At 40.2% G+C, this 24,898-nt stretch overlaps 1 protein-coding gene across 1 annotated transcript; it reads right to left on the reverse strand.

Annotated features, from left to right (window-relative positions):
- Window positions 1-1,399: 1,399 nt before the first annotated feature.
- Window positions 1,400-23,247, reverse strand: OC90 (otoconin 90). Its single transcript, XM_066341062.1, is given in 17 exon segments — window positions 1,400-1,911; window positions 2,390-2,496; window positions 3,477-3,651; window positions 5,190-5,279; window positions 5,664-5,813; window positions 7,690-7,746; window positions 8,047-8,100; window positions 11,099-11,155; window positions 12,450-12,578; window positions 13,979-14,091; window positions 16,730-16,904; window positions 17,169-17,228; window positions 17,417-17,482; window positions 21,156-21,219; window positions 21,221-21,252; window positions 22,359-22,387; window positions 22,970-23,247. Coding segments are annotated over 17 exon segments (1,947 nt in total). The 3' UTR covers window positions 1,400-1,600.
- Window positions 23,248-24,898: the final 1,651 nt, after the last annotated feature.

Genomic DNA, 24,898 nt, shown 5'->3' on the forward strand with positions numbered 1-24,898 from the left:
GCATAAAGGGAGAGTTAATTAAAATCTTGTCTGTAAATAGAATTTCTCACATCACTTATCTGACCTCTCTGCCTTCTCTTAAAGAAAGTAGTTTTGTTCTGTTAGTTTTTTCACTAGTGCTGATGATGTATCCACTGGGATCCAGAGGGATTCACGTGACTAAATACCTTTGGGGTTTATTTTGGGATTTTTTTGTGGTGGGAATTTTGGTTTGCTTGCACTTTGGAGGGTGGGGGGAGGTGATATGGGTTAGTAGTGTCTGTTTTTTTTTCTTCTTTGTTTAAGGTTTTGTTTGGAGGGGGGTTTGCAGTGTGATATTCCTTTGCACTTTTAATGTAGGAAAAGTACTGATCAGCCAGAAGTTTACAGAATATAAACTGCTCATCCAAGAACATTCACAGGCATTTTCAGCTGCTGTTCTCACACTGTTTGGTTTACGCAGGATCAGATGCTGGGGTTTAGTGAACTGCTGCAGGATCTGGACGAACTCAGGCAGCATCTCTGCACCCAGCATGACCATACAGTCATCAGTCTGTAGGAATACTTTGGTGATAAAGTTCAGCCCTGTAGAACAAGATGATGAAGAAGAATTCCAAACCTTTCAGAGCAGCTGAATTACTGGGAAGTTTGCAGCGACTTTTTTTGTTCTAGGAAGTGTTGGTGAGTTACAGAATCATAGAAAGGGTTGGAAGGAATCTTTAGAGGTTTGTCATGGCCTGATATTACACCTCTCTCCCTTTAAAACTGTTTTGAAGCCTGTCAGTCAGCCCTTATAGCTCATGAGCCAAGACCTTCTTGCCCATGTGAGAGATCTGAATCCCATTTGACACAAATAGGTCTGGTGTTGTGCTGATCATCCCATTGCTAAAAAAGCCCAAATTCTAGCGGTGAACCTGGAGCCAGTCATTGAGAGACTGTCTCTGTCCTGCAAGGATAGGGGAAAAAATTATCTGTCCTCCACATTTCCTGATAAGCTATTCCAAGGTACTGAACTCTCTTTGATCACCCTTGATGAAATTGTGATTTCATCACCCCCAACATGAAAGAGCAGTAACGAGTAACAGTGCAAGGGCTGTACCAGGCTGGGAAGTTTCCTGCTCATGTCCTTAACTTGGGCCCCAGCAAAGAAAGAGGCTTCACTGAGAGGGGCCTGTCCAGCATTTTGGACCCTCTTGCCTTCAGAAGGGAGTCACACACAGCCATAGACAGGAATGAAAAAAGGAACTCATTTTCATGTAATTAACTTTGCTTCTGGGTGTTTCCTGCTAAGCTCAGTAAAGGAAGAATATCTGCAGTAGGAGTTGGAGTAGTTGCAGGTTGGTTTAATTAAAAACCTGGAATACTTGGTTTTTACATAAAAAATCAAGTGGAATTATAAAGAACACTGTTAATTATTTAAGGTAACATCTGACCTAGATAGATGGTCCATAGTGCTGACCTCGCTACAGTAAGGAGTTAATACAGCCAAACACCTAATCCTAGTCTATGATTACATCATGGGTGTGCTGGAGAGTGTGAGGCAGCATGTAGAGGATGAGGAGGCAGGTACTCAGTGGCTGGCCACTGTCATGCCCCTTCCCAAGCCCATGGAGGTGGGTGCTTATTTGCCCTCATGTACCACAGTTCTGGAGTTCCCAATGTGATGCTGTGTCCCTCTCTTGGCTCTTCGGAATCTGCTCCGCAGGGCTCCTTCCTCCTCACTGCTCTCCTCAGAGCTGGAACCCCCTGTGCCTGTTTCTGTGCCTGTTGGAGGCCTTGCAGCAGGGTCCCCAGGGCAGGAGACCTTCTCCTCTCGGCACTCCTGCCCATGGGGAAGCTTCAGGCTCTCGTTGAAGAAGGCAGAAGCCATGCACTCAGCTGCAGCCTTGTCGCAGGCACACAGGAGCTTCTCACACGTGCTCTGGCCAATGCCTGAAAGGGAAGTCTCACAATTAATGTTTGAAAGCTGTTAAACTTACTTCATGTGTAATTTGCCACAGCTAAATGAGCTTTTGAAAATAAAATTTTCAAATCTGCCATGAATTTTAGTCTCCAAAGTCACCATTAATTACCTAAACAAAGGCCTGACACCAAGGTGCTGGGCAGTGGAAGGTTCTGGCTTTAGTTGAATTAGTGAATGTAAATACACAAATAACTGACTTCTCTCCATAATTATAAAGTGTCTGAATGTAATTTTCTCAGCCTGATCTGGTCACATACACAGCAATGTAATAACCTTTGTCTCAACTAGGAAAAAAGTTCAAGTTTATAGTAAACATTGCTAATTTTTTGTAAGCTAAATATTTCTGTCTCTGTACTCGACTCTAGCAGCTCTGTCATTGTGTTATTCAGTCTGTCATGTTGATGTGCTGTCATCAGGACATGAGAATTTCCTCTCACACAAGCTTACATTTTGGTGTGTGATCAAAACATACAACTTCAGATCTCAAATTTCTTTCTGCATGACATCCAAGTTTCTTAACTTGTTCCATACAGCAGTGATGAGAGAAGCAGCATCTAAAATAAACAGTAGAAGTAAATTAAAAATACTTACTTCTTCTGAATCCCAGAGTGCTCACAATTATTTGTGTGTCTTTATTTTCAATATCCATTAAAACAAAAAAAATTTAGTTTTCATACCCTGGATTTTTTTTTCTTTTTTAATGAAGAACAAAAAACTACCCAAGCTGTTCCTACTTTCACTTCCCTCTTCCTAATTCCTTTCATATAATGTGTTTATGTGTCTTAAAATTGAAACACACCTCTGTTAATTACAATTGTAACCCTGGCCTAATCTGCCATGAGAAGTGTCTTCCAGTGTTCAATTCTTGGCTGGAAATCTGAAAACCTCATCATGATACCCAGATGATGCCATCATCTAATCCATTATTTCATGCATGGACTCTTGTTTGTGTGTGAATGCAGGAAAAAGATGTATGATCTACTTAGACCTGATGTGCCCCAACTGTTACCAGCTTCCACAGAGGAAGAGATTTTTAGCTGTAAATGCAACACTGCCAGAGGTGCTTTTATATGTGGAATTCTCTGCACTGCCCCTCATCATCAGCCATGCTGGCTCTTGGCTGCAGCTCTAACAGAATCCAGCTCTGCTCCCTTCTGAAGGACAGGTGGATGTTAATTCTTCTCTTCATAAGTCACTTTCCAAGCCACCACTTAGCCAAGTTTCGCTGTGACCTTTATCCTCATCCATTTGATGTACTCCTCTTCCTGCTCTGCTTGCCTTCTATTGTTCTCCTTTCTTATTTTAACTAAGTCCTCTCCAAAACATTGACACAACAATAGAATGTGGTTTAGAGTATTATATATTAGAGTATTTTGTGTTTTATATATTTAAGTGGATTCTTTCCCCCAAAATGTGGCTTGACTACTGCTACCTAGCTACACAATGCCCAAAAAATGAGATACTGATCTTCCTTGGTCCGTGGGCACCACAATAACACCCATAACGTTAATGGCACATACAGAAGAGCCCACACCTGTCCAGTGCATCGGTGGGATCACCTCTTCCCTCTTGGCCACAATAGCAGCCATAAGACTCAAACTCCTCTGGGCACCGCTCAGTCAGGCAGAAGAGCATTGCTCCAAGCTGGGGCAGCTCCGTCTCCGCTCCTCCACGTCCTCTCTCTCGCAGAAAGGTCAATCGCTCGCACACTACAAAGCAGATTTATTATTTGACACATCATGTTTTCACTGGTTAAGGGCTCTCTTGTGAAGATAGAAGTGTTTCCAGAGCTATCAGAAACTTTGAAGAAAAACATTTTACCATCTTTAAATTATTACTTCAGTCCATGTGTTATGGCTCTTAGAATACTGCTGACTGAGCAAGACAGCAAAAGGGCAAGGCAGTATTTGAAGGGGAGAGAGATCCCTATAAAGATAGAGCATGCAAGTCAAATTGGACTGAATCAGAATATTTAGCATGTTTTCTTTCACAAGTAATTTTTTATTTTGGATTATTCAAACTCAGTTGAGTATTCAGAGCTTCTGCCTTGGCAATTCAGAAAATACAGTCCTAACCTCTTGTTCTTCCATAGTGATAGCTGGGAAATGGCCATGTTTTGCTGAAGGAAATAATAATTTTTTTGTTGTTGCTCTCATTTGAAATACAGTCCAGTTTGAGCTGTAGTGCCCCTAGACCAAATGCTGCTGAGGTGTTGGCATCACTAAATCCCAATCCTAATGTCTCTGTGGCTCCCTCTACTCAGGCAGAGCTGATATTTTGATAATTACTCATATGATTTGAAAGAACACAGTGTTCCATATCAGGAAAAAGACATCAAAGGGGCCTCTCCTGGGACTTTGCTGGGGAAAGGATGGAAGGGGCTGATGGTTTGATTGCAGGAGAAGGATGGAGGGAGGGCTTTTGTTCCCTCTGCTTCCTCCTTTCTCCCATGAGTAATCCCAACTCTCCCTCTGCAGCTCTAGGCTGTTCCCCTGCTCCTGTAAACTTCCTGTCTTCCCATGTGCCTTCTTGGGTCTCGACTCATTCATATTAATTCATGGAATAAACCACAGGTTCAGGGAATTGATCTGTGCTCTCTAAAAGCTGGTATTTTAAAATCAAATTTTCCAGTTCAGTGAAAAGTGGGTTTGATTCTTCTGCTTTTTTTCCAGTTCCAGGGCTGCTTCTCTCCATTGAGAAATCTGAAAAGATAGGTGGGACAGTCCTTAAATGTGGATTTATAGCTGTGACAGGTATGAAATGTCTTAGGATCTCTGGGATCTCTGAGCAGAAATTGGAACAGAATCAGAAATGGTGAGAAAAAACCTGACTGGCAAGACTTTGGCAAAAGGTCAGAATGAAGAGCAAGAAAGTTCCTATTGCTGCTGCTGCTTATAAAACAAAGTAATTTAAATATGTGATTCTATTACTGCCAACAAACAAAAGCAGGGAGAAACAGTCCCTGAGCTCATTTTCGATAATGCACTATATGAAAATGTACTTATAAGCGAATAAGTAGTTTTTGTAAGTGTTACTGGTAGCATATTGGCAAAAGAGTGATGGAAGTTAAAGTAATGGAAAGTTTTGTAGATGTCTCCACCTCCTGTTTTTCTAAATACCAATACATTTGTGTTTCTCTAACTGGTTTAAAATAACTATAATCTTTATAAATAATACATACCTGCTTTTATTATAGAGGTTGCTGAATATTTCATCAGCTGTAATGAGGAAAAAACCCTTTTTTTACCTTTTCCTGCAGGTCGTCTGTCAGACAGTTCCAGGTCCAGAGCTTTTCCAAAGGAAGCTGTGCTCAGGGCACTCCTTGCAGGGCTTGTCTCTGGAGAAGACAAATGCATAGATTAGACTTGGGAAGGTAGAATAAACTCTTCTTTCAGGATTGTGTCCAAAAATGCATATACTAAACTACTGTCAACTGCAGTCTTCTATAAATGTGTTCATTCTTAGTGGGAGGCTGTTTATTAATGACTAGTTAAGCTTTCCTGGTCAGGTGGCAATGAGCTGCCCTTTCCAGGGCAGTCAGTGTCATATATCCTCTATTGTATGCAACCTCCAGATTTAAATAATAATGCAACCTCCAGATTTAAATAATAAAATACTTTATTGCTACATATCCATGAAAAATGCTAACTCCTCAGATATTTGTGAACAGAAATAGGGGAATGCTCTAAATTAGAAAAGGTGTAATTCATTTTTCACTTGCCTTTTCCTTTTGTCCTTGCAGGTGTGCCTGCAGGACTCTTGTTGGTGGGGACAATTTTGACTTGCATTGAGTTGCTGTCTCCTGGGAATGAGGCTGGGGAGGTGGTTATCTCTTCCACTGGGACCAAAGCTTCCATAAATCCATCTTCTTCTGAATAAGCAGAAAAAATAAAGCAGAAGAAGAAACAGAAAATAAACAGCAAGATTTTAATTTTAGATAGCTGGTGAGAGTAATATCCTCAGGCAGACTGAGTGGGAATTGATGGTCATAGAGAAGGAATATCTAAGGGGAAAACTGGAAAAGCAGAGTATTCACATTGGTCATTTATTCACATCTCTTGCCTTTCAGAAGAAAGGACTGTGGCTAACTATGATCAGTTTAACTGCTGATTGTTTTTGTTGTTTTTTTTTTTTTTAATTCTCTATTTTCTGAGACAAAGAGCTGGGCCAGGTGCTGAAAATCATGTTGGTTGCTGCTTAGCTGTAATGAGAGATAAAGTAAGGTGAAATGTCATGAGATGTTATTTTCTGAGTAAATTGCTTAAAAAAGTGTTTAACTGAAATTTCTAAAACTGAGAGTAACATCAGTGAAAGGAGGAAATTATCTGACTGATGCAGAGCTGAGTGACTGAAGGGTTTACTGGGTTGTAACCACAAGGAAATATTGAGGGGGAAATAAGTTGACAAATAATTGTTTTCAGGAGAGTCTTTATCCTACAAATTGATTACTACTTGATTTTGGATTATAGGACACTGTTGTTGATCAGGAATGTTTTGTTGAATTTGGAGGTACTTAAGATATTTTTTTCTTTTTAAACCTTTTTTAATATAAACTAATCTGTAAATGAAAACACTTATCAAATGGTATATTTTTTTCTAAATGTCAATGTGAACAATGTGGCATTTCACAAAATAAATACTTGGAAAATAGTAATGGGTATGTATTTTCATATTTTTAGATCTTCCCTTTTGAATTCTTTGGCTGAATTTATTAATTAGACTAAACTCAAATTCATTAAACTTGTCACTCTGCTGTTCTAGTTTTAGTATGTGTTGAAAATAAACTGTCAGAGGATAAGAGAATAGTTTAAAAGAAATAAAAGCACTGCTAAGAACACAGCAAAGCCCATTAAAGGTGGCAGAAAGGGATCAATAGTCACACACTGGTTTTGATAGCTCAGAAAGGTGCACGTTTTATGCCACTTTGTTTAGCAGTGGAATGTTGAAATGAAAGTGATTCATGCTGCATGTAGAAAATAAAACCAGAGTTTGGGAAATTCTACACTTAGCTAAGAATAGATAGCACAATCTCCTGGGAGCCATGCAGACCTGCAACACAATACACAGATATTCTGATACATTCAAGCTAATGTAGGAGAGCATTTAGTGATTTTAACCAGTGCTTAGTACAGCAATGCCAAATTCATCAGGGTGGGAGACAGGGATATTGTTCAGACAGTGTAATCAGAGTCAAAAATGACTGCTTTCTACTCTCCATATGCAGTTTGCTCCGACATTTTTCTGGTGGATTTCAGCCCACCTGGATAATCCTTTCTACACAAAAGGGGCCCCAGGAAACTTCCAGATCTACCAAGGTGCTCCATTTTCAGCTGTACCTACTGGTGAGGCTGTGGTCAAAGCACACCTGTGAAAGCTGGAACAGGTTTTAGACTGGGAGAGAGTTCCATGAAATTATCTATAATAAAGGAGGAGGCAAAATCGAAATGAACCCTTCTGGCAGCAGATGCTGTGAATGTAATTTACAGAAACAACCATTATATCATAAAACCTTATGTGAAGAGGCTTTCAGAAATACTTGGATGAAGAGTGAAAATGAGTGGCTGGAGGCAAGGAATAGTTAATACTTCTCAGCCAGGTTTTATTGTTTGTGTATCTGCTATCTGACCCTGATCTAAATTTGATTCTCCAGCAGCCCTGTTGCTACCATGCAGAGTTTTAACTGTGATGCTTTCAGATGAAGAACTGCTGTGTCAGTCAAAGAAAGAGGAAAACTGAGGCTCACTGACCTTTTATGGACAGGATGGGGGGAGCAGGAGCTGTGCTTCTGTGGTCCCTTGAGGTAACTGTACAAAAAACAGAGGCATTGTGGTAGTGACCTGCCAGCAGAATTTCTGCCATGCATTTCTGAAATTACTTTAAAGTATTAAAAAGCTTAACCAAACAGCCTGGACTTATAAAGATGGTAATTAGGACATGTGAAGTGTTTTGCTGAAGGATGTGCATGTCAGCAGAAGAAATATTATTCAGAAATCTTATGCTGAAGATTTTTTGACTGTGACACCACAGAGCTTCATAACAGAAAATCCGTCTTGTCCTGGAGTCAAGAGTCTCAAATTCGTCAACGAAATTTTAATGACTCTTACCTCTGGCTTTGGAAGTTGCCAAGACTATGTCATGGGGCTCAAAAGAAACCACTGCTGAAAACAGAAAATATAAACTCAGGAAACACATTACCAGCAGTATGAACAGTCAGGCTGCTGAGAAGAGCTTTTTCTGAAAACAGGAAGATGCAGACATATCATGGATAGAAATTTGCCTGTCTATCTTGCCTGCTTTTCTCAGTGGCATATTGATGGTTTTAGACAAAGTGATACTGACAAATTAATCTCCTTGCATGAAAATAATGTACCTAGCACTAACACAGGATTTTATGATTCTATGAAAGAAGCAGCATAAATATGACTGAATTGGAAAATTCAGTATTAAGTCCATTTGACAGACAAATAGACTAAACAGGATTAGGTCTGGCATCCCAGTGTTGTGCATAGAAGGATTCCTTGTGAACACCTTGTGTTTGCCTGCACTGAAAGTCAGGTATGGATGGGCAGCTGTAAGTCCAAATAGCTCCCTAATGTCTAACTTATTTCTTTACCTTATAAAAATATTTTCATTTGTTCAGCTACCTTTTGATAAATTATAAACATAGCTATCAAATTATCTAAAAAAGCATCCCCACGTTTTTTTCTGTGTTAGGATGTTGTAGTGTGAAGAATAAATTGTTTGCCTTTGAATGAGTTTCTCAGCGATACTTAGCTTTGGTTTCATGAAGCTTCCACTGTCAATGCTGAAGCTTCTCTGGGCTTAAACAGGAAGATGACTGGTTAAATAGTAAGTGATTCTCCAAATGTTTACTTCAAAGACTGATTAGAAATGTTATCTGTGTTGTTTTCAGCTTTCTGAAATACCTAATACAGGTTTTTATTCCAGCCTTATAATGGACTATGTCTCATTAGGGAGAAGAAGTAGTTGTTTTTTCAGGAAGTAAAAGATTGCTACAGAAGTGCAAATACAGGTGTTCTCACTCCTTCAGGAGTTCCATTTTCTATTACAAAGTGTCCCAGAAACAGATAGAAAAACATGAACCAACCCTGGAGCTGCTGCTAGGCGAGAATGAAAAATATGGAAAAAAACTACTTTGATAATACAGGAGAGATATGAAGGAACAGCCAGCACTAATTCAGCAAAAAGCCTTTTCAGGTACCTACACTTGTGCATCTGCTGCTACAAAAAAAAAAAAAAAAAAAAAAAAAAAAAAAAAAAAAAAAAAACCACAACCACAAATAAACCCACAAACCTTTAAATGTCAGAAACATTGGGGTTTTTTAATAAGAAAAAAACATTCCATGTGGTTTTCATATTCCAGAATTAACACTTAGAACAATGGCACACACAGAGGAGTGCACTAAAGCTTGAAATTAGGTTTTTAGGTTCTCAAAAAAATCCTACTTTCTACCTCTCCACATGCAAACTGGTCTAGTGGAAAGTGTCCCTGCCCATAGCAGGGGGTTTGGAATGAGATGATCTTTAAGGCTTGTTCCAACACAAACCACTCTGTGATCTTCTGGGTTAAGCAGTGGTCTGGTTGCACATATCCAGTGCATGTTGCTTGTGTGCTTGGCAGACATGGGGTCTATGAACAGAGAATCATGGAATTGTCAAGACAGGAAGAGACCCTCAGGTCACCCAATCCCACTGTCAGCCCAGCACTGCCCCTGTAACCACTATGCCAACATCACCCAGCAGCAGATCCTGATGCCTCCTAAACACCTCCCTGGGCAGCCCATTCCAATGTCTGAGCACCTGAACAGTGAAAACATTATTTCTAATATCTAATCTGAATCTTCTCTGTCTCATCTTAAGGACATTTCCTCTGATTGTTTCCCTGCAGGTGCAGTATAAGAGACCAAGTACATCTACCTCACAACATCCTCCTGTCAGGTGGTTGTAGAGAGCACTCAGGTCCCCCCTTGAGACTAAACAAACCCATCTACCTCAGCCACTCCTCAGAAGACGTGTTCTCTAGACCCCTCATGAGACTTGCTGCCCTTCTCTGGACACACTCCAGCACCTCAATGTCCTTTTGAAAATGAGGCACCTAGAACTGAGCACAGCACTCGAGATGCAGCCTCATGATGCAGAGGGGTGATCACAGCCCTGGTCCTGCTGGTCACACTGTTGCTGACACAGGCCAAGATGCCATTGGCCTTCTGGGCCACTGGGCACATGCTGGCTCCTATTGAGGCAACTGTGGACCAGCACCCTCAGTCCATTTTCCAAAAAGCTGTGATGCCACTCCTCCTTTAACAGAGTGGCTTTGCTTGTGAGGGAGCCACAAAACAAGAGTGCAGCAGCTAAACTGGGTAATAGTCTAAAACTGGTCTCCTTCTCTACTTCATATCTTGGCCCTCTCTTACAGGGTGTCCCCTCCCAGAGCTACCAAGGGCTTTGGGTACTTCTGTCCCTGGCCTCTCCCTCATAGTGTTGCAGTGCTTACTATGCAGGCAAGAGGAGAACAGATTCTCACACTGCAGCAATGAGGTTTTGTAAGTACCCAATCCTCATAAGAAAACCACTGATTGTAGCAAAGAAAAGGAAGACTGTTATGAGAACTACTTGGTCTCATGGTTTAGAGACTCACCAAGGAGGCTCCAGGGTGAGGAGGTTTCAGCCTGGATCTCTTCCTTACATGTAAATAAACCACCAAAATGGTGGCTCATTGGCAGAAATCATGCTCAGAATTTCCTCATGCTACTGCTTATTCTTAATTAATTCAATATCTTTTAAAGACAAGGAACATGCAATTGGCTCTGGGTCCAGTGGCTGGCAACACAGAGGGCATCTCTGCCAAACAGCTCACCTGCTCCAACCTGAGTTCCCAGGGGAAAAAGGCCGTTTTGGTGAAAACAGCTTTTGTTGCAGAATGTTCATTCTCAGCCCTTGGAAAACTAACTCTTAGCACTGGTTAAACACATTAGATGCACAAATTGAAAAATTGCACCTTCCCATTCAATCTTGAATCCATCACCAAAACATTACATCTACTTTTACATCAGTTCTTTTAGAAGGGCAGAAAGGAAGCAAACATCTTGCTTTTGGAAGCTAAAAGCAGAGCTTTTTTCTCTCTAAATTGCAAACCTTCTTCCACAGATGCAGTCACAGCCCCTGTTTCATCAGTCCCTTGATGAAGCAACTCTGAAAAAAAAAAAAAAAACTTACTCCAGAAACTCATGGTTTATGGTGCTTCTTAGACTGCATCACAGCATAATATGATCAGAGTCATCAGAATAGAATTTATTTCTAAATATGATTATAATTACAGGAGCAGTATTAAAATTACTTTTGTATTTATACCTTGTTGATACTAAATTCTACTAATTATAATATGGCACATAAAATTAGCAAAGGCATCCAGTGAACTAAAATTGAATCTGCCTTTATCAGCAGTGACAAAACCAGCATGATTTTCCTGTTGCATCAAACAATTTCCCCTTTATTTTTAGTGTGTTGGATCTACCATACTGTATATTACTGTGAAAGATTACCGTTTTAAAAAAAGACAACAATATGGCTTTGATGCAAACCTTCCTGGGACATTTTCTCTTTCCTTGATGCATTCAGGAGGCTATGCACACATCCAGGATGTGATACAGGTGTGTGCATGTGTCCTTTAGCACTGAAGGCTGTGAGCCAAAGTATCAGAAAAGCTAATGCTGCTTTTTCACATCTCCCTCAGCCTTGGAGCCCAGAGGTCCTGCCCCTGCCATGCTCTGATTGCAACCCGTATGAATGAAGTTTTTAATCCAGGCCTGCTCCCATGGGGCAGGTATTTGGTCTTGCAAGGCTGTAATTTCAGCTACAGACTACAGATCAGTGCATGACACATCCCCTTCATCCTTAGCAGGGACTTTTTCCTTCCAGAATAGAAATCAAGTAACTGAACAGAGTACGCCTGTTTTTGCTTTTCCAAACAGTTTTTAAATGGTTTAAGGGAAGATTTGGGTTAGCAATATTTTCAGCATTTCCTGCTAGTGACCTCATCACAAGTATCACTCATACATTCCAGGCAAAATAAGCTTCCTGAAGAAAAAGGTTTCTTCATATCTAACTGGAATGCAATTGTGTTCCTTGCCTCTTGTCCTGTCTCTGTGCACCTCCAGGAGTCTGTCTTTATCTTCTCTCCACACTCTACTCAGTACTGAGAACAGCAAAAAGATCTCCCCCGAGCCTTCATCTCGTTCCCCCTGGGCTCCAGCCCCCTTCCCCCTCTCAGAAACGTCTCCTGGCCCTGCTCCAGGGTAGCAATCAGTCTGCCACCACCTTCTCTCCTGGTGCTCACCCAAGTAGCAGTAAATGGATGGACACTTGAAACAGAGACCAGATTTATGGCAGGAAAGCACTCAGCTCCTGCTTCATTCTCGTTTGGTCACATTTGATGCCAGCAGAAAATCTGGCAGGAGGGGGCAGTCGATTAGATCCCTGTTATTACCTGTAACTGGAGATGGGCAGGAGGAGACATCCAGCCCATTCAAGGAGGAGTTAATCTGTGCATTCACAAAGCATTCAATGGCATCTTTGTCACAGTTGCAGAGGAACTGTTCACAAGGATCCACAGACTCTGGAAACAAAACAAAAATCCAAACAAGACGCTTTTGAAAAATCTTTTTCACCTTCTGCTTTTTCCTCCCTATAAGGTTAGTGTCTGTATTTTGTTAGTGCATGCCTACTTATACTGTGCTTCTCCATGCAAATCATTGTCAAGTTTCATAGTCCCATTCTTGTTTTAAACACCAGTTGATGCAGCTTGGCATGGCTGTCAATAAATTATTGCCTCTTTGGTTGTGTCTCCAGAGTATTGAGGACTACAGAGCAATGGTCTAGCTTTTCCATGGAAAACTTAATCCAGTTGATACTGCATTTAACATTTCACAGACTTCATTAAAATATTCCTCCTAACTTCAAGAAGTCATAGTCCACAATCCAAGCCTTTCACGTGTGGTACGATTTGCTACTTATAAAGAACCAGAGAACCTTAGAACAGCTTGGATTCAAAGGCAGGGACACCTTCCACTAGGACAGGTTGCTCAAAGCCCCATCCAACCTGGCCTTGAGCACTTCCAGGGATGGGGAACCTACAACTTCTCTGGGCAACCTGTGCCAATGCCTCACCACTCTCAAAATTAAGAATTTCTTCCAAACATAAAGGATGTGACACAATTTCCCAGGAAATACTATTTTCCCTCTTCAAAATCTCCTACCTTTCAGAGTTTAAAAAAAAAAAAAAAAAAAAAAAAAAAAAAAAAAAGACTTCTCATAGCTGTCACACATCTATTTTGTGTTTGTGATGGGGACTATATAGAAAGATCTTAAAAAGCATTTTCAATATTTAAATGCACTTGGACCATTAGAGATTTGCCTTAATAGCAAAAAATGGTTTTAATTTGGAACAAGAAATGGAAATTGGATCAGATTTTTGTTGGATCAGATAAATGGGACATAAGGGTATTAGTTTGGGGATTCTGCTCCTCTTTGCTGGTATTCTCAAACCATGTTCTAGCAAATAGTCTTTTCTAAGAGCCAGTACTTGATGAAAAATTATATTACATACATTAAAGAATCCCACTGCACTCTTGTCAGGCCTGTACCAGCGTTGCATGAATAGCTCCTGTTATAACTCACAACCTCTGCCCTCACTGGTGATAGTGCTGTAGCTGAGAAGTGTGTGTGACCCTCTGAACAAAGAATTTGCTCTCTCAAAATGCAGAAAAATCAGAAGGTTGTTTTTCAGGTCTCTCTTCAGCATCTGCTGCATTTCTGATGTGTGGAGACATCTCAAACAATGTTTAGTGTTCCTGCAAAGTAAGGGAAACCCCAGGAAGAGTCTGCCTGTTGGAGGAGCTCTGGGAAGTGGAGATGGTTTCTGATTAATTTGTCTATGACTTTTGGTAGGTAGACCAGAATAAACTTCTGGTCACAGTGAAGCTCCAGTGTTAAGCTCTTTTGACAGGACAATCTCACCACAGGTCAGGTTTTTAGTAGAGCAGCTGAAATCTGCAGAAATCTTTGCTGGGTCCCATGTGCACTCCATCTCCAGTGCTTCCTCATAGCATTTGCGGTGCTGGAAGCAGCATCTGAAAAAGGAAATAACAGAGAGCTCAAACAACTTCGTTTCAGTTCAGGGTCAGACTGCAGAGGTGCCATGTGGGTCTTACACAAAACCACACAAGATGCCTGAGGAGAAAAGGGGGTCCATGGTGTGATCCCCAGACAAAGGAAAGGTTGAATGCTGCTTTTCCCTGGGTCAGAGTGGTGGGAGCACTGCATGCAAAACTGAGTGGTGGGAGCAGGTCTGGCTGCTGTGAGTGACCAAACATTTCTGTCCTGCTGTGCTACCCAGGTGTTTGCAAGGGCTTTATAGACATTTTAAATGAGAAATCCACTACCAGTGCACAAATACTTCCCCTCAGCACTGTCAGCTCATTGAACAAGCAAAGCCCCACAAGTCAGCTCTACTGATCTTGGATCCAATCCTGTCCAACCTTTCTCCCTGCAGATTTGGAGAACTACACTGAACATGACACTCTTGGAGGGTTAATGGCTCTGCAGTGTGAATTCCTGTGTCTGATTGGGACTATATAAATATATGTAGTTTTATCCTCTATTTCTTATACTTCTATGCAACAGTCACGATTGAAATGCGTTATTTAGCCATGGAAAAGGGCAACAAAATATTTTTTTCTCACACTGGAGTAAAACAGTTTAATCTTGGTTCTATACAACACAGGCAGTCAAAAACCTTGTGTTTTCCTGCGCCCCTGCTGTGCTGCCAACCTCAAATTGCCCACAGGGCAACTTAAGCTTTGAATAGGAATAAAAAGTCAACTGAATCAATAAGATCTTCTTCAATTTTCTCCTCTCTTCAGCTCTTTGTTCAGACAAATCATCTGCACAACACCTCTGTGCACTGACATCAGCTGTAAATGAAGCATGAGTCAAACCGCCATCGTTTTCCCCAGGTAAAATTGTTACATAGATTAAAGGGTCTTGCTGTTAGATTCAGATTGAAATACCCTCACTTCAGAGAAATGGACTCAAAAGACAGCTTGGTTATTGAGTTGCATTTGGCCTGGACAATGCTGAAGGCAAGGACAACAAGAACATCCAAACCCAGCACCTGCTGCCATGAAAGCTGACACCTACTCCTTGCCAGGCTCCCTTCTAGGGAGCCCTTCTAGGCTATACATGCACGTTTTCATCTCCTACATTTAGAAAGAATTTCATATTAAATCACTGACTGTATTAATAAATAATGATCACACTACTTGTGAGTCAAAGGAATTTCTCTAAAAATCTGAGGGCAAATAGCATTCAGTAGAAAGGCCTGATGGCTCCTCTGCACCACGAATTCTACTGTGCATTGTTCCAGAGATGAGGCAGAAATCTGTGAGCTCCATCAGGAACAGGGTTTTAAACACCTAACTGGTGATGTCTCAACACTCTCCTGACTCTATCTGAGGTCTAGTGAGATGTTAGCATCTAAAAGCTCCTCTAACTGCAAAAGAAGTCTAACAGAAACTCTCTGCATTTCTTGTTTAGAGATTCACAATTACATCAACACTTACTGCAAAAGTTAGTCTGTTTTTAAGCAAAATTTTGCTTAGTTACCCTTTGCAAGCAAGACATTTTAAGACGTGGATTTTCTTCTGGGCCTGCTTCTCTTTCACAAGGTCTGTGGAGGTAAAGTAGGCTCCTAATGTAGATATGACAATGAGCTACTGCGGGACATGGAAAAAAGGTGGATCTTACAGACATTAGTAATTTCCAATGCCTTAAAAACCTGCTATGGGGCACTGAGCCCTTTTCTATGGAACAGAAATGGCAGACAAGCCCCAAGATTTGCAAAAACAATTTTTGAGATATAAAGTCAGTGAAAAACAATTGCAACACTGTGGGAACTGTCTCTGGGAAAGACACACAAGCCACTGGTTTGGAGGCTCCCTTGAATGCAGAGCACAACTCTGTCAGTGGCAAAACAATAATCAGTCTCTGTTTGCTGCACACAGTAGTAGGAATTCTGTGCTAGTAAGGAAACCTCACCCCAGGGCTGCAAAACAATTTGTAAATACAAACTGGCTTTGTGGATGATTCTCAGGACAAACCTGCTGATGGATGTTTCTGCAGTTTCTGGGTTTGTGCTGCTCTGCATTAAAATGAAGCTGAGTGAAGCAAAAGTCCAGGTGCTCAGCTCTTGGGTATCAATCCATTGAACTGACTGGAGCTCCCATTTCAGGATGTCATCACAATTGTTCAGAAAACCTTTCACATGGAAGTTCCATTGCTTTTTTCCAGTAGCAGGGTTAGATCTCCATTTTCCCTGCCATCCCATGCTGCAGAGTGGATGGATTAATTTCCACCTGTCTATAGGCTTAGCCCTTTCTGAGCCATTGCTGTCTTCACTCAGGGAATTAATACATTACATTGTTGTAAAACTCATTTTCTCCACAGACATGGATGTATCTTGATTCTCTTTGAATTTCCTTTCACATCTCCTGCTGATATAATTGAACAACTATTTGATTGTCCTGGCCTGAGTTTACATTTCCTCTCACTAGAGCCAGATGGTGTGGGTCTTATTTACCCCTAAATAAATCTATCTTTTTATTACTGTTTTTAAATCATTTATACAGGTGTTAAGCTTTGAATAATCAGAGCATGAGGGAATTTATTGCCATTCAGGGCAGAAAAGGACCTCTCATGGATATGACTTACTCATCAGCTTCATCCACGGGGAGCCCTTCCATCTCAAACCGGCAGGAGCAGCCGTAGTCTTCAAAATCCCTGGGACAAAACCCAGTGACACACTTCATTTTGTTCACAAAGTTGAGAAGGGCAGGGAAGTTAGTGAAGATGGACTGCAACCAGGTGAAGTGAGAACCCAGGCAGTCTGGAAAGAGAACAGGCATAAAACACCTGGTAAGTGGAGATAAGGCAGGTGTGGGACACACACGAGTGACGTTTGCAGGAACACGGAGCCCAAACAATGCAGTGACTTGGCAGTGCTGGACACTCAGCACTGTTTAGTGTTACAGTGGTCTTTGGGGACATCTGCATCTGCAAAAATCCCCATTTCATCTTAGTAAATATATAAAAAAAACTAACCCACTGGATTTCTATTCAGTGCAGAAGTACAACTGGAACAAGTACGTACCAAAAAATAATGCAACACTTTCCACGTTTTGAAAGACTCCATTGAAGAGTGTGTCATTGTCTAAATGAAAAATAAACAAACAAACCACGCTTACTTTTTAAAAAAATAAATGGCCATAACTGTCCCCAGACTTCCCCTGGTCTCACTTCAGTTGTTAAACCATTTTGAGATGAGTTCCTAGCTTCTGGAGTACAAGGATTCCCACTGTCATGCAATATTGCAGAAAGTAAAGCTTAAACCTTTCTTACTCAAGATTCTTTCAGGTGTGTTAAGCAGCTCTGGCAGGAATGCTGGCGGCTTCAGTTCTTGGCCACCTACCTCAGCAAATAAATTTGAGAAGAAAATGATTTAAAAGTAAACAAAAAAAGCAAAACCCAAATGATCACAATAAACCAACAATATATATTTCATTATGACATACTGCAGGTATTTTGAATATCTTCCTACACAGGTAAGCTGATTTATCAAAGACATGAAGTACTTGATCAGCTCCACCCCCACCCTGGGAAGCCCAGAATTGGACTGGTGTGGACTGGTGTGGACTGGTAATTCACATCCTCTTCAGCTCAAAATACAGTCTCTGTTAAACAGGTATTGCTTCTCAGGATGAGCTAACCCTTGCCTTCCTGTTCTCATCTGAGCAGTAGCCCTTACTGGGACAAATCAGTAGAATTATACAAAATTGCTTTAGTGCCCACTTATGTCCCAAATAGTCTGTAACCCTGTGCTATAATGTGAAATGGGGTTATTTGCAGTGATTTGGTTTTTCTGAGTCCATCTTGGCTATTGCATTATTGTCTCATTGCCTCATTGCCTCATCGTCTCTCTTCCTATAACTCTTTATATTTTAAGTTAATTTTCTCTTCTTCCTTTTGAAGATGACATGGTAGATTTGGCGTATTTTTATTTTCATTCCACTTTCATTTTTTTTCTGTTGGCCAAGCCCTGAATTAGAGTAAAATCTAATATTTGTTCTCTCTCTTCCCATTTTTGTAACCTTTTCTTTTCCTCTGCATGATTTCAGAAGACAGTGTATTACTTTGGATTTATTTAACCTTGGCTTTAAAATAAAAAAAAGTAGTAAGTAAAGGGTATTTACTGTCTCAAGAATCTAAATATTTAAAACTGAAAAAATGTTAAATTCATGGCATCACTTATGTCTCAGAATAACTGGCATTAAGAAAACTGTCCTTTTCTGTATAAAAATTCTGGGAAAGGGCTGACAAGTTGTCTTGCTCATCTGTTACATTTCCCTGCAATAAATGTAGGTGTAAAAGTAAAGCAGAGTAGTGAGGTTTTTAGATAGGAGGATTAACTATGTTTAGCAAAGGATTAGGAAAAATAGGATTTTTTATTTTTTTTTCCAAGATCATAGATAAGTGCTTTCTCAGGATGCCCATAACTTTTGTGGTGCAAACAAGATTTTCATGGTAACAGTCCTATGCTCCCAGCAATTTATTTCTCAAGTTCAGTTGCAGAATACGGATACAGGATTAAGTGAGTCAGGAAGAGGTGCTTCCTTTTGTGTTATTCTTTTTCCTCAAATTTTTGGTCACGATGGGAAACTATTAGATAAACAGCAATCCATCAAAAGCATCCTTCTCTGCAGCAGGACTAAGGAGAACAAATTGCTTTCCACAAACCAGAAACAATCTCCCAATAAAGGCTGGTCTTTTCACAGAACTAGAACAAGTCTGTTGAAAACTTCACGGCCATGGGGAATTCAGCTTCAGGCAAAATACTGGTGCAAAAAAACCTGCACCGAATGCTGTATTTGTACACATGCTTGCTAAAGAAAAACTAACCCTTATTTTCTGGCTTAAAGCCTGTATTTTCTCTGCAATGACAAATGTCACCTGGGCCAGGTTCTCTCAAGTGCAACTGGAGCCAGTTTTAACACACTGCATAACACTATGGCTCAAACTAAGAGCTGATGAACAGCCATTAATTATTTTGTTCTTTTAGCAAGATATTTGGAAAACATGGAATTCCCATAGAGTTGAAATGCATCACAGGAGAAAATTGACAGAACCATATTCCAGGGGTACTGGAAGCTGTGATTGCTCCAGTACCTTCACTTGCAGTTAGTTCTTCTGAGCAAACTGAACTGTGTACACCAAATTAACACATAAATGTTGGAAGCTTCCCCCAGAGAGGGAAGTTTGCTCAGCAGTTTGGTAAATCTTTGGCTCTTCTAATCCTCTCATTACAAGGAAAAACTTTTCTAATTGTCACCATGTCAAGATCAATGAACCAATGTTTGCTAACAAGATTGCTTACTTTTGTTTAAATCGGGGGTGGGAGGAACAAGGAGAAAATACTTTCTGGAGTAATTAATCTCTTTTCCTCTTTTGGTATCATGTGTTTGGAACTATGTCATTGCCTGTTGAGGCAGTGAAAGGTTTTTTTATAAAAATCAATCCTTTAAATCTCAGAAGACCCTGGGGATGTCAGCTTGTCTCACTTCTCTCTAAAATCTGTTAAAAATTCAGTACATTTTGAGGAGATTTGTATGATACATCAGCTCTTGGGCTTTCCCATTGTGCACCTTATCCATGGAATTTCTTTTAATGTCCAGTTACATATAAAATTATTTTTGGAATACACCTGTGATTTTCCTACCTGACAACAGTTTCCTGAAATGGTGCCTAAAAAAAACATGATTGCACCTCCAGTTGTCTTTTTAGCCATGGCTCACTAAAATGTCCTAATGCAGGGCATGGATGCACTTATAATCCTTGGGAAGCAAAAACCTCGACTATGCCAGAAAAAGTCAGGGTGCAGCAAACCCAAACTATTTGATTTATTCAAGGCAAATCACATTAATTCCTCACAAAAATGCTATTTCATGCACAGATATTTGCTTCAGTCTCAAAGCAGAGATCAGCAGAATAAATATCACGGAAATATAAATCAACAATCCTCCCCAAGTCTAAACAAGGTAACACTTTAAATCTTCATGTTCTGATTGCATTTAGCTAGGGGGAAAGAAACTAAACACTGACCACTGTTGTAGAGTTGGGGGAGATTTTCTTCAAATGTTTTGTCAGAAAAATATATGAATATCCAGATATTTTTAAGTGCATTAACAATATAAAATACATTTTTTTAAAATAAATAAACAGTGGAGGAATTTTGGCATTTGCTGCCACTACGGTGGGAAATGTGACTATTATCTCTGATTTCCCTCTGTACAGTCGGAGTCTTAAGGTTCAGCCTCATCATTTTAGCCTATGGTTTTTGTTAGACCTGTTTCTTTTCTGAATTGTGATGTAAGCAACCCCTCAGAAGAGAAGCAACTGGTGAAGTTGATGAAGACCAGTGCAGAATTTTTCTATGCTGGAGTCCTGAATTTTCTCTTCCCTTTAGAAATATCCCCCTGGATTGACCAGAAATAGTGATAGACTTTCTAAGAGTCCTTCTCTTTTCTTGTACATCATAATTCTTACTGACATTCCTACACAGTGCAGAGACTGCAGAAATTTGAGATGTTTTCCTATCCCTGACTTTGGGAAGTTCATTCACTCATGGCAATAAAAGCTAAAGAGTTATGTATGAAAAATCCTATCCACACTAAGATTCAGAAGAGGAGCTTTAACTTGACATGGGTTATATTTCAGGATGCACTGAATGGTTTGGAGAATTAAGACCATACAAAGGTATTTAATGAGTAGAATCTCTTTATATAAAACTTATACATTTGGAATCTTAATGACCTAAATAATAACAAAATGCTAGCAAGAAGAAGTTGCAAATTTTTGGTTGTATTTTTAACCCCACTACATGTTTTGCTGCTTCACTACAAGTCCTGAGAAAAATATTTTTAAATAAATTCATAAAGAAATATCTTCAAGTGCATTTGGGTGTTGAACACCAGAATTTGAGGAGAAAGAAGGTGTGTTTCTAAGGGATTGTTTCCAAATGCTCGTACTTAAAATAGTATTTTGACATAATGTCAAATAATCATAAAAGTACATTGCCACTTACCACTGTAAATCACCATGGACATTGACAGCAGCAGAAATACAATCATTTTTTGTTTAATCCAAAGACAAGGAAAAGGTCACACAGCAGACTGGTGTGCCTGGTAAATTTAAGTAAAATATTAGACAGAATGTTATCTCTTCAATTTGGGGCTAGGAGGACACCATCTTGGGAAATCATTCTTTTTGTAACCTAGATATCTTTCTGCTTGATAAAATTCAGTTTTTACCCTTATCATAGTGAATGCACATATTACAGGAATGATGAGCCTTATATATCCTTATTTTACCATGCTCTCTAAAGGTCTGAATAACAATATTTATTTTGGTATTGCTTTGAGTCAACAGAACCTATGAATCTGCCTTGTAGGAATAAAATGGTGCACTTGCAGTTTCTTTTGTTTTGCAAACAGTTTTCTTATCATTCTTCATCTCACAGAACATTGAAGTATGTTCAAACAATTCTTAAGTTTAAATGATGATATTGTGAAACACGGTGCAAAATAAGAATTATTCTGATAATACATCTGTGGAACCCAGTTTATCTGCATTCCATTTTATTTGTTTCATATCACAAAAATTTATAGTCAAACATTTATTCTAATCTGTATTGAGACTGATCTAATATATAATAAATTTTCTTAATGAGAAATATTATGTTATTTGGAGATCTTCAAGAAACGTGTGTAAAATATTCTTCTAAATGTGTTGCACTAATATTCATTAAATGGAAGATGATTAATTGGTTTTTAACTACAGTCACAAACTACTTTAAATTTAGAACAATTTTCCAGGTAAGTCAGGCATAGAGCTTTTTACAGCCAGATAAATGAACATATATATATATATATATATCAGTTTGCAAATATGTACCTACTGACTATTACCTACTTTTCTGAGTTCAAATATGGAATTCATTTCTATTAGAAAATCTTGTAATATTTCATCAGGAAGTGAGATAATAAATCTAACAGCTCTAAATATTTATAGCCTATTTTACCAAATCTCTTGCCTATATTTTTGTCTATTACTTCTAAGTCACAAATAGCTTATTCTACATTGTTTTCTTCCTGCTTCCCTTATTCCATAGAACATCCAGAAAGACTTACCTTGAGGGATATTATCCCAAAGCAGCTGGATGGAAGACAAATGACTATCAGTGAAGCCAGAACTAAGTTTCTTATACCTACTTGGATATAGACCTCACCCATGTGATCACTTCCTTTATCAAACACACTTCAACATTTATTAATTAATTCTTCCACGAGATTCCTTAGAGGCATTATGCCCACAGTGTATCTGGTGATATGGCTCCAGCCATGTAAAGGATCTATACCGAGAAGTCAGTCCTGCAGGTGCCTTCACCATTTAATAACTTTCCCTAATACTCTTGGCTGTAATTAAATAACAGTCATCCCATTGTTATTAATCACTCACAAAATCTCTCAGGCATGTGAATATGGCTTTAATAGCTTAGCAAGAGGTAGTGTTCAGTGATGAAAGAAGAGTGAGAGTTTACACAGTTTTAAAACACTGGCATTCCTCAGGGCTGAGAGGTCTTCTTTAATCTATCCATGGTGGCTCTGATCCAAGGCTGAGTGAAATTCAGGAGAAGGTTGATTCAGTGGGCTTTGGGAAGGCTGCTTTTCATCAGGAAGGTGTGCTTTCTGCCAGGGCCAGACACAGCTTCCCTTCAAAGAGTCCATCAGCAGAGACAAACTGTCCAGTGAATAGTAGCATGATGAAGTGAGAAGTCTGACAATTGGGAATTGTAAAAATACTTACATGAGCAAAAGGCCCTTTGACTCTGTGACCTACAAGGTTTTCAGGAAGGCCTTAGACATGGTCACCTCTAAGATCCTGGAACAGCTGTTGATATCTGAGCTGGATGTGCCTGGGGACGTGGGTTGAAAATGTACTGGTGGGGCCCCAAGGGTAGTGACCAGTGGCACAAAGGCTCTTTGGAAGCCAGTGACTGGTGGTGAATTCCAGTGCTGGCTCCAGCCCTGCTCAATGTCTCCATTAATGATCTGGATGATGGGGCAGAATGGACCTTCAAGGGCTGGCAGGTGACACTGAGCTGGGATGAGTGGCATTTCAAAGGGTCACACTGCCATCCAGAAGGACCTCAACAGAAACTCCACAAAGTTCAACAAGAAGTGCCAACCTGCACCTGGAGAGGTGCAGCCTCATACACCACCGTGTGCTGGGGGCCACCCAGCTGGGAAGCAGCTCAGTAGAAAAGGCCCTGGGGTCCTGCTGCACACAGGGCTGAACAGGAGTAAGAGGTGTGCCCTTGCAGCAGAGAAGGCTCAGGATGTCCTTGGCTGCACTGGGCAAAGTGCTGCCTGCAGATTGAAGGAGGGGTCCTGCCCCTCTGCTCTGCACTGGTGGGGCCACACCTGCAGGGCTGTGTCCATTTCTGGGCTCAACAGCATATGACAGACACGAGAAGCTTGAAACAGTTCAGAGATGGGGCACAGAGATGATGAAGGGACTGATCATTTCTCATGGGGAGGGGACAAGAGAGCTGGGGCTCTTCACTGGAGGAGTCTTGGGAGGATCTCATCAACCCAGGAAACACCTGAGGGGAGGAGGGTGCAAAGGGGACAGAGCCAGTCTCTGTCCACTGGTGACATGACAAGAGACAATGGGCACAGCCTGAGAGCTGCTGCAACAGGGGGAGAGCTCCCATGGCATGGCAGTGCCATGGCCATGTTACAGCATTTCTTCTTGGACTTTGTGAAGTTCCTGTTCCATTCTTTCAGCCTTTTGAGGTTCTTCTGGATAGCAGCATGTCTTATTCCCAGCATATACTCACTGTATTGACATTCTCATTTATTCCATTGGCCTAACTTTCAATATCTGCTGTAATTGGTACTTCTCCAAGCTATCCTGCTTTTTGACATGACAGAAGTTCTTCTCTCACACTATTGAACACAACAGTGAAGTGTATTTTGGAAGAGAGCCTACTGCATCCCACCTCTCCCTGGGGTCAGCATTGCTTATATTGTCAATTTTCTCCTTGGCTTTGCCTTTGAAAACATCTTTCTTCAGTGAATATCAATGTGCAGCAGCTATATTGCAAATAAACTTCTTATTTAAAAACAGTAGTAATGGTCTGGTGGCACACTCTGGGTAGATAGTAGTAAAATGTTTCTGCAGCATAGAAAAATATCAGATCATGCAATTGATTTGGTTATTCTTTCATTTTTTAGAACTGATTTTTAGTTCACCAGACTTGCATATAAAGGACATGAAAGCTGGGTTGGAAGGGGCCCTGAGCAATCTGATCTAGTGGGGTTGGAAGTAAATAATCTTTAAGGTCCCTTCCATCCCAAATCATTCTATAATTCCATGTTTCTATGAATCCTGGTGAACTCACACAAATATATCTCAAAATACAGGAGGTTCTGTCACTTGCTGGGTTGACACTGCACAACAGGCATTGCTAAAGCAAATGGAAGTCTTTGATTTAGAACATAACTTGCATGTTTTTAACACCAGAGAGTCCTTCTTGCCTTCAGTATTTCAGGTTGTTTTGAAATTACATTGCATTTGTTAATTTTGATTACTATGTCTCAAATGTTAATAAAATAAATAGAAACTATTTGAATTCACTAATCAGCCATGTAAACATCCTTTATAAAATAAGATTTTTAAAAGCCTTTCAATGCTTTTATTGCAGTTGCATTACCTGTGTAAAGTACCTCTGTTTTTTACACATTATTTTTACAATGCCTTGGA

This window comes from Sylvia atricapilla, chromosome 1, assembly GCF_009819655.1.
Source record: "Sylvia atricapilla isolate bSylAtr1 chromosome 1, bSylAtr1.pri, whole genome shotgun sequence".
NCBI classification, from domain to species: Eukaryota; Metazoa; Chordata; class Aves; order Passeriformes; family Sylviidae; genus Sylvia; species Sylvia atricapilla.